Source organism: Pelobates fuscus, chromosome 5 (genome assembly GCF_036172605.1).
Source record: "Pelobates fuscus isolate aPelFus1 chromosome 5, aPelFus1.pri, whole genome shotgun sequence".
Classification (NCBI taxonomy): Eukaryota; Metazoa; Chordata; class Amphibia; order Anura; family Pelobatidae; genus Pelobates; species Pelobates fuscus.
The window spans coordinates 369943396-369953633 of record NC_086321.1 but is presented as its reverse complement, the minus strand read 5'-3'; the positions used below and the strand labels follow the sequence as shown (position 1 = coordinate 369953633).

The window sequence follows — 10238 nt, the reverse complement described above, 5'->3', positions numbered from 1 at the left end:
TCACTGGGGCAAGCCAGAAATGGGGGGGGGGTATTTCACTGGGGCAAGCCAGAAATGATGGGGGGGGGGTATTTCACTGGGGCAAGCCAGAAATGGGGGGGGGGGGGTATTTCACTGGGGCAAGCCAGAAATGGGGGGGGGGGGGTATTTCACTGGGGCAAGCCAGAAATGGGGGGGGGGGTATTTCACTGGGGCAAGCCAGAAATGGGGGGGGGGGGTATTTCACTGGGGCAAGCCAGAAATGGGGGGGGGGGGTATTTCACTGGGGCAAGCCAGAAATGGGGGGGGGGGGGGGTATTTCACTGGGGCAAGCCAGAAATGGGGGGGGGGGGGTATTTCACTGGGGCAAGCCAGAAATGGGGGGGGGGGGTATTTCCCTGGGGCAAGCCAGAAATGGGGGGGGGTATTTCACTGGGGCAAGCCAGAAATGGGGGGGGGGGGTAACTCACTGTGGCAAGCCAGAAATGGGGGGGGGTAACTCACTGTGGCAAGCCAGAAATGGGGGGGGGGTAACTCACTGTGGCAAGCCAGAAATGGGGGGAGGGGGGGGTAACTCACTGGGGCAAGCCAGAAATGGGGGGGGGGGGGTAACTCACTGGGGGCAAGCCAGACGTGGGGGGGGGGGGTAACTCACTGGGGGCAAGCCAGACGTGGGGGGGGAGGTAACTCACTGGGGGCAAGCCAGACGTGGGGGGGGAGGTAACTCACTGGGGGCAAGCCAGACGTGGGGGGGGGGGGGGTAACTCACTGGGGGCAAGCCAGACGTGGGGGGGGGAGGTAATTCACTGGGGGCAAGCCAGACGTGGGGGGGGGAGGTAATTCACTGGGGGCAAGCCAGACGTGGGGGGGGAGGTAACTCACTGGGGGCAACTCACTGGGGGCAAGCCAGACATGTGGGGGGGGGGGGGGTTAAACTCACTGGGGCAAGCCAGAAGTGTGGGGGGGGGGTGTAACTCACTGGGGCAAGCCAGAAGTGTGTGTGGGGGGGGGGGGTAACTCACTGGGGCAAGCCAGAATATGGGGGGGGGGGTGTAATTCACTGGGGCAAGCCAGAAATGGGGGGTGGGGGTATTTCACTGGGGCAAGCCAGAAATGGGGGGTGGGGGTATTTCACTGGGGCAAGCCAGAAATGGGGGGTGGGGGTATTTCACTGGGGCAAGCCAGAAATGGGGGGTGGGGGTATTTCACTGGGGCAAGCCAGAAATGGGGGGTGGGGGTATTTCACTGGGGCAAGCCAGAAATGGGGGGTGGGGGTATTTCACTGGGGCAAGCCAGAAATGGGGGGTGGGGGTATTTCACTGGGGCAAGCCAGAAATGGGGGGTGGGGGTATTTCACTGGGGCAAGCCAGAAATGGGGGGTGGGGGTATTTCACTGGGGCAAGCCAGAAATGGGGGGTGGGGGTATTTCACTGGGGCAAGCCAGAAATGGGGGGTGGGGGTATTTCACTGGGGCAAGCCAGAAATGGGGGGTGGGGGTATTTCACTGGGGCAAGCCAGAAATGGGGGGTGGGGGTATTTCACTGGGGCAAGCCAGAAATGGGGGGTGGGGGTATTTCACTGGGGCAAGCCAGAAATGGGGGGTGGGGGTATTTCACTGGGGCAAGCCAGAAATGGGGGGTGGGGGTATTTCACTGGGGCAAGCCAGAAATGGGGGGGGGGGGTATTTCACTGGGGCAAGCCAGAAATGGGGGGGGGGGGGGTATTTCACTGGGGCAAGCCAGAAATGGGGGGGGGGTATTTCACTGGGGCAAGCCAGAAATGATGGGGGGGGGGGTATTTCACTGGGGCAAGCCAGAAATGGGGGGGGGGGGGGTATTTCACTGGGGCAAGCCAGAAATGGGGGGGGGGGGGTATTTCACTGGGGCAAGCCAGAAATGGGGGGGGGGTATTTCACTGGGGCAAGCCAGAAATGGGGGGGGGGGGTATTTCACTGGGGCAAGCCAGAAATGGGGGGGGGGGTATTTCACTGGGGCAAGCCAGAAATGGGGGGGGGGGGGGGGTATTTCACTGGGGCAAGCCAGAAATGGGGGGGGGGGGTATTTCACTGGGGCAAGCCAGAAATGGGGGGGGGGGTATTTCCCTGGGGCAAGCCAGAAATGGGGGGGGGTATTTCACTGGGGCAAGCCAGAAATGGGGGGGGGGGGTAACTCACTGTGGCAAGCCAGAAATGGGGGGGGGGTAACTCACTGTGGCAAGCCAGAAATGGGGGGGGGGGTAACTCACTGTGGCAAGCCAGAAATGGGGGGAGGGGGGGGTAACTCACTGGGGCAAGCCAGAAATGGGGGGGGGGGGGGTAACTCACTGGGGGCAAGCCAGACGTGGGGGGGGGGGGGTAACTCACTGGGGGCAAGCCAGACGTGGGGGGGAGGTAACTCACTGGGGGCAAGCCAGACGTGGGGGGGGAGGTAACTCACTGGGGGCAAGCCAGACGTGGGGGGGGGGGGGGTAACTCACTGGGGGCAAGCCAGACGTGGGGGGGGGAGGTAATTCACTGGGGGCAAGCCAGACGTGGGGGGGGGAGGTAATTCACTGGGGGCAAGCCAGACGTGGGGGGGGAGGTAACTCACTGGGGGCAACTCACTGGGGGCAAGCCAGACATGTGGGGGGGGGGGGGGTTAAACTCACTGGGGCAAGCCAGAAGTGTGGGGGGGGGGTGTAACTCACTGGGGCAAGCCAGAAGTGTGGGGGGGTGTAACTCACTGGGGCAAGCCAGAAGTGTGTGTGGGGGGGGGGGGGTAACTCACTGGGGCAAGCCAGAAGTGTGTGTGTGGGGGGGGAGGGGGTAACTCACTGGGGCAAGCCAGAATATGGGTGGGGGTATTTCACTGGGGCAAGCCAGAAATGGGTGGGGGTATTTCACTGGGGCAAGCCAGAAATGGGGGAGGGTAACTCACTGGGGCAAGCCAGAAATGGGGGGGGGGAGACTCACTGGGGCAAGCCAGAAAGGGGGGGGGGGTAACTCACTGGGGCAAGCTAGTAAGGGGGGGTAACTCACTGGGGCAAGCCAGTAAAGGGGGGGGTAACTCACTGGGGAAAGCCAGTAAAGGGGGGGGGGGGGTAACTCACTGGGGAAAGCCAGTAAAGGGGGGGGGGGTAACTCACTGGGGGCAAGCCAGACGTGGGGGGGGGGGGGAGGTAACTCACTGGGGGCAAGCCAGACGTGGGGGGGGGGGGAGGTAACTCACTGGGGGCAAGCCAGACGTGGGGGGGGGGGAGGTAACTCACTGGGGGCAAGCCAGACGTGGGGGGGGAGGTAACTCACTGGGGGCAAGCCAGACGTGGGGGGGGGGAGGTAACTCACTGGGGGCAAGCCAGACGTGGGGGGGGGGGGGGGGAAGGTAACTCACTGGGGCAAGCCAGACGTGGGGGGGGTGGGGCAGGTAACTCACTGGGGCAAGCCAGACGTGGGGGGGTGGGGGAGGTAACTCACTGGGGCAAGTAACTCACTGGGGCAAGCCAGAAGTGGGGGGGGGGGTAGGTAACTCACAGGGGCAAGCCAGAAGTGTGGGGGGGGGGGGTAGGTAACTCACTGGGGCAAGCCAGAAGTGTGTGTGTGTGGGGGGGGGGGGGGTAGGTAACTCACTGGGGCAAGCCAGAAATGGGGGGGGGGGGGGTAACTCACTGGGGCAAGCCAGAAATGGGGGGGGGGGGGGGTAACTCACTGGGGCAAGCCAGAAATGGGGAAGGGGGTAACTCACTGGGGCAAGCCAGAAATGGGGAAGGGGGTAACTCACTGGGGCAAGCCAGAAATGGGGAAGGGGGTAACTCACTGGGGCAAGCCAGAAATGGGGAAGGGGGTAACTCACTGGGGCAAGCCAGAAATGGGGAAGGGGGTAACTCACTGGGGCAAGCCAGAAATGGGGAAGGGGGTAACTCACTGGGGCAAGCCAGAAATGGGGAAGGGGGTAACTCACTGGGGCAAGCCAGAAATGGGGAAGGGGGTAACTCACTGGGGCAAGCCAGAAATGGGGAAAGGGGTAACTCACTGGGGCAAGCCAGAAATGGGGAAGGGGGTAACTCACTGGGGCAAGCCAGAAATGGGGAAGGGGGTAACTCACTGGGGCAAGCCAGAAATGGGGAAGGGGGTAACTCACTGGGGCAAGCCAGACGTGGGGGGGGGTGGGGCAAGTAACTCACTGGGGCAAGCCAGAAGTGGGGGGGGGGTAGGTAACTCACAGGGGCAAGCCAGAAGTGTGGGGGGGGGGTAGGTAACTCACAGGGGCAAGCCAGAAGTGTGGGGGGGGGGGGTAGGTAACTCACTGGGGCAAGCCAGAAGTGTGTGTGTGTGGGGGGGGGGGGGGTAGGTAACTCACTGGGGCAAGCCAGAAATGGGGGGGGGGGTAACTCACTGGGGCAAGCCAGAAATGGGGGGGGGGGGGTAACTCACTGGGACAAGCCAGAAATGGGGGGGGGGGGTAACTCACTGGGGCAAGCCAGAAATGGGGGGGGGGGGTAACTCACTGGGGCAAGCCAGAAATGGGGAAGGGGGTAACTCACTGGGGCAAGCCAGAAATGGGGAAGGGGGTAACTCACTGGGGCAAGCCAGAAATGGGGAAGGGGGTAACTCACTGGGGCAAGCCAGAAATGGGGAAGGGGGTAACTCACTGGGGCAAGCCAGAAATGGGGAAGGGGGTAACTCACTGGGGCAAGCCAGAAATGGGGAAGGGGGTAACTCACTGGGGCAAGCCAGAAATGGGGAAGGGGGTAACTCACTGGGGCAAGCCAGAAATGGGGAAGGGGGTAACTCACTGGGGCAAGCCAGAAATGGGGAAGGGGGTAACTCACTGGGGCAAGCCAGAAATGGGGAAGGGGGTAACTCACTGGGGCAAGCCAGAAATGGGGAAGGGGGTAACTCACTGGGGCAAGCCAGAAATGGGGAAGGGGGTTACTCACTGGGGCAAGCCAGAAATGGGGAAGGGGTTAACTCACTGGGGCAAGCCAGAAATGGGGAAGGGGTAACTCACTGGGGCAAGCCAGAAATGGGGAAGGGGTAACTCACTGGGGCAAGCCAGAAATGGGGAAGGGGGTAACTCACTGGGGCAAGCCAGAAATGGGGAAGGGGGTAACTCACTGGGGCAAGCCAGAAATTGGGGGGGGGGGGGGGGGTAACTCACTGGGGCAAGCCAGAAATGGGGCACTGGGGGGGGGGGAGACTCATTGGGGCAAGCCAGAAATGGGGCACTGGAGGGGGTGGGAGAGAGACTCACTGGGGCAAGCCAGAAATGGGGCACTGGGAGGGGGGTAACTCACTGGGGCAAGCCAGAAATGGGGAAGGGGGTAACTCACTGGGGCAAGCCAGAAATGGGGAAGGGGGTAACTCACTGAGGCAAGCCAGAAATGGGGAAGGGGGTAACTCACTGGGGCAAGCCAGAAATGGGGAAGGGGGTAACTCACTGGGGCAAGCCAGAAATGGGGAAGGGGGTAACTCACTGGGGCAAGCCAGAAATGGGGAAGGGGGTAACTCACTGGGGCAAGCCAGAAATGGGGAAGGGGGTAACTCACTGGGGCAAGCCAGAAATGGGGAAGGGGGTAACTCACTGGGGCAAGCCAGACGTGGGGGGGGGTGGGGCAAGTAACTCACTGGGGCAAGCCAGAAGTGGGGGGGGGGTAGGTAACTCACAGGGGCAAGCCAGAAGTGTGGGGGGGGGGTAGGTAACTCACAGGGGCAAGCCAGAAGTGTGGGGGGGGGGGTAGGTAACTCACTGGGGCAAGCCAGAAGTGTGTGTGTGTGGGGGGGGGGGGGGGTAGGTAACTCACTGGGGCAAGCCAGAAATGGGGGGGGGGGTAACTCACTGGGGCAAGCCAGAAATGGGGGGGGGGGGGGTAACTCACTGGGACAAGCCAGAAATGGGGGGGGGGGTAACTCACTGGGGCAAGCCAGAAATGGGGGGGGGGGGTAACTCACTGGGGCAAGCCAGAAATGGGGAAGGGGGTAACTCACTGGGGCAAGCCAGAAATGGGGAAGGGGGTAACTCACTGGGGCAAGCCAGAAATGGGGAAGGGGGTAACTCACTGGGGCAAGCCAGAAATGGGGAAGGGGGTAACTCACTGGGGCAAGCCAGAAATGGGGAAGGGGGTAACTCACTGGGGCAAGCCAGAAATGGGGAAGGGGGTAACTCACTGGGGCAAGCCAGAAATGGGGAAGGGGGTAACTCACTGGGGCAAGCCAGAAATGGGGAAGGGGGTAACTCACTGGGGCAAGCCAGAAATGGGGAAGGGGGTAACTCACTGGGGCAAGCCAGAAATGGGGAAGGGGGTAACTCACTGGGGCAAGCCAGAAATGGGGAAGGGGGTTACTCACTGGGGCAAGCCAGAAATGGGGAAGGGGTTAACTCACTGGGGCAAGCCAGAAATGGGGAAGGGGTAACTCACTGGGGCAAGCCAGAAATGGGGAAGGGGTAACTCACTGGGGCAAGCCAGAAATGGGGAAGGGGGTAACTCACTGGGGCAAGCCAGAAATGGGGAAGGGGGTAACTCACTGGGGCAAGCCAGAAATTGGGGGGGGGGGGGGGGTAACTCACTGGGGCAAGCCAGAAATGGGGCACTGGGGGGGGGGGAGACTCATTGGGGCAAGCCAGAAATGGGGCACTGGAGGGGGTGGGAGAGAGACTCACTGGGGCAAGCCAGAAATGGGGCACTGGGAGGGGGGTAACTCACTGGGGCAAGCCAGAAATGGGGAAGGGGGTAACTCACTGGGGCAAGCCAGAAATGGGGAAGGGGGTAACTCACTGAGGCAAGCCAGAAATGGGGAAGGGGGTAACTCACTGGGGCAAGCCAGAAATGGGGAAGGGGGTAACTCACTGGGGCAAGCCAGAAATGGGGAAGGGGGTAACTCACTGGGGCAAGCCAGAAATGGGGAAGGGGGTAACTCACTGGGGCAAGCCAGAAATGGGGAAGGGGGTAACTCACTGGGGCAAGCCAGAAATGGGGAAGGGGGTAACTCACTGGGGCAAGCCAGAAATGGGGAAGGGGGTAACTCACTGGGGCAAGCCAGAAATGGGGAAGGGGGTAACTCACTGGGGCAAGCCAGAAATGGGGAAGGGGGTAACTCACTGGGGCAAGCCAGAAATGGGGAAGGGGGTAACTCACTGGGGCAAGCCAGAAATGGGGAAGGGGGTAACTCACTGGGGCAAGCCAGAAATGGGGAAGGGGGTAACTCACTGGGGCAAGCCAGAAATGGGGAAGGGGGTAACTCACTGGGGCAAGCCAGAAATGGGGAAGGGGGTAACTCACTGGGGCAAGCCAGAAATGGGGAAGGGGGTAACTCACTGGGGCAAGCCAGAAATGGGGAAGGGGGTAACTCACTGGGGCAAGCCAGAAATGGGGAAGGGGGTAACTCACTGGGGCAAGCCAGAAATGGGGAAGGGGGTAACTCACTGGGGCAAGCCAGAAATGGGGAAGGGGGTAACTCACTGGGGCAAGCCAGAAATGGGGAAGGGGGTAACTCACTGGGGCAAGCCAGAAATGGGGAAGGGGGTAACTCACTGGGGCAAGCCAGAAATGGGGAAGGGGGTAACTCACTGGGGCAAGCCAGAAATGGGGAAGGGGGTAACTCACTGGGGCAAGCCAGAAATGGGAAAGGGGGTAACTCACTGGGGCAAGCCAGAAATGGGGAAGGGGTAACTCACTGGGGCAAGCCAGAAATGGGGAAGGGGGTAACTCACTGGGGCAAGCCAGAAATGGGGAAGGGGGTAACTCACTGGGGCAAGCCAGAAATGGGGAAGGGGGTAACTCACTGGGGCAAGCCAGAAATGGGGAAGGGGTAACTCACTGGGGCAAGCCAGAAATGGGGAAGGGGGTAACTCACTGGGGCAAGCCAGAAATGGGGGGGGGGGGTAACTCACTGGGGCAAGCCAGAAATGGGGAAGGGGGTAACTCACTGGGGCAAGCCAGAAATGGGGCACTGGGGGGAGGGGGGGGGGGACGACGACTCACTGGGGCAAGCCAGAAGTGGGCACTGGGAGGGGGGGGGGGAGACTCACTGGGGCAAGCCAGAAATGGGGTGGGGGGTAGCCGACTGTGGTCCCCAGTAATTGGGGGGGGGTAGCTGACTGTGGTCCCCAGTAATTGGGGGGGGGGTAGCTGACTGTGGACCCCAGTAATTGGGGGGGGGGGGGTTGCTGACTGTGGACCCCAGTAATTGGGGGGGTAGCTCACTGTGGACCCCAGTAATTGGGGGGGTAGCTCACTGTGGACCCCAGTAATTGGGGGGGGAGTAGCTGACTGTGGACCCCAGTAATTGGGGGGGGGGGTAGCTGACTGTGGACCCCAGTAATTGGGGGGGGGGGGGTAGCTGACTGTGGACCCCAGTAATTGGGGGGGGGTAGCTGACTGTGGACCCCAGTAATTGGGGGGGGGGGAGATACCCGACTGTGGTCCCCAGTAATTGGGGGGGGGGGGTAGCTGACTGTAGTCCCCAGTAATTGGGGGGGGGGGGGGTTAATACACCCAGTTCACCCCAGAGGCCTGCAGGAGATCTGATCCCAGGAAGGATTTTGGCGAATATTAGTGTTAGTAAATCGCGATGGTAACAGGCAGGCTCTTACCAGTCAGGCGGAGTTTCACGGGTCCGTTCCTCCGGGATCCCTGGTTAGACATCGCCCCGGCCCCCTGATGTAGTCCTGGAGGGGGTGCTGGGCCCGCGGGAAGCAGCGGGGTGGAGTTCTCAGTCAGGCCGAGCTGGGAGCACTCTGAGCGGGGACAGGAGTCAGGCGGAGAGCGGAGGCCCCGACACACTGAGCAGCGCCATGAGCGGGGGACGCTGGGAGACTGAGAGACTGAGAGGCTGGGACTGGGGGAGGAGAGAGAGAGAGAGACTGGGGGAGGAGAGACTGGGACTGGGGGGAGGAGAGAGACTGAGACTGGGGGAGGAGAGAGAGACTGGGGGAGGAGAGAGAGAGAGAGACAGGGGGAGGAGAGACTGAGACTGGGGGAGGAGAGAGACTGAGACTGGGGGAGGAGAGAGAGAGAGACAGGGGGAGGAGAGAGAGAGAGACTGGGGGAGGAGAGAGACTGGGACTGGGGGAGGAGAGAGAGACTGGGGGAGGAGAGAGAGAGAGAGAGACAGGGGGAGGAGAGACTGAGACTGGGGGGGGAGAGAGAGACTGGGGGAGGAGAGAGAGAGACAGGGGGAGGAGAGACTGAGACTGGGGGAGGAGAGAGAGAGAGAGAGAGACTGAGGGAGGAGAGAGAGAGACTGGGGGAGGAGAGAGAGAGAGACTGGGGGGAGGAGAGAGAGAGAGACTGGGGGAGGAGAGAGACTGGGACTGGGGGAGGAGAGAGAGAGAGACAGGGGGAGGAGAGACTGAGACTGGGGGAGGAGAGAGAGAGAGAGACGAGAGACTGAGACTGGGGGAGGAGAGAGAGAGAGAGACTGAGGGAGGAGAGAGAGAGACTGGGGGAGTAGAGAGAGAGAGACTGGGGGAGTAGAGAGAGAGAGACTGGGGGGAGGAGAGAGAGAGAGACTGGGGGGAGGAGAGAGACTGGGACTGGGGGAGGAGAGACTGGGATTGGGGGAGGAGAGAGAGAGAGAGACTGGGGGGGAGGAGAGAGAGAGAGACTGGGGGAGGAGAGAGACTGGGACTGGGGGAGGAGAGAGAGAGAGAGAGAGAGAGACTGGGGGAGGAGAGAGACTGAGACTGGGGGAGGAGAGAGACTGGGACTGGGGGAGGAGACTGGGACTGGGGGAGGAGAGAGACTGGGACTGGGGGAGGAGAGAGAGAGACTGGGGGAGGAGAGAGAGGCTGAGACTGGGGGAGGAGAGAGAGAGACTGGGGGAGGAGAGAGAGATATACTGGGGGAGGAGAGAGACTGAGACTGGGGGAGGAGAGAGGAAGACTGAGACTGGGGTTGGAGAAGGAGAGAGACTCTGAGACTGGGGGAGGAGAGAGAGACTGAGACTGGGGGAGGAGAGAGACTGAGACTTGGGGAGGAGAGATACTGAGACTGAGACTGGGGGAGGAGAGAGAGAGACTGGGGGAGGAGAGAGAGAGACTGGGGGAGGAGAGAGGAAGACTGAGACTGGGGTTGGAGAAGGAGAGAGACTCTGAGACTGGGGGAGGAGAGAGACTGAGACTGGGGGAGGAGAGAGACTGAGACTGGGGGAGGAGAGAGACTGAGACTGGGGGAGGAGAGAGAGACTGAGACTGAGACTGGGGGAGGAGAGTGACTGGGGCAGGAGAGAGGTCCGAGACTGTGAGAGGAGAGTACCTGGGGCAGGAGAAAGACTCAGAATGTGG

At 61.6% G+C, this 10238-nt stretch overlaps 1 protein-coding gene across 3 annotated transcripts in view; it reads right to left on the bottom strand.

Moving 5' to 3' along the window:
• Window positions 1-8916, bottom strand: part of SMURF2 (SMAD specific E3 ubiquitin protein ligase 2) — a 57251-nt gene extending 48335 nt beyond the window's left edge. Inside the window, exons 1-2 of one of the 3 annotated variants that reach the window (XM_063456145.1) lie at window positions 8839-8916; window positions 8547-8791 (exon numbers count right to left, since the gene is read on the bottom strand). In XM_063456145.1, coding sequence (XP_063312215.1) covers window positions 8547-8598 — 52 coding nt within the window. In that variant the 5' untranslated portion in view covers window positions 8599-8791; window positions 8839-8916. The other 2 variants (XM_063456146.1, XM_063456147.1) reach the window with 2 other exon arrangements.
• Between the last annotated feature and the right edge of the window lie 1322 nt (window positions 8917-10238).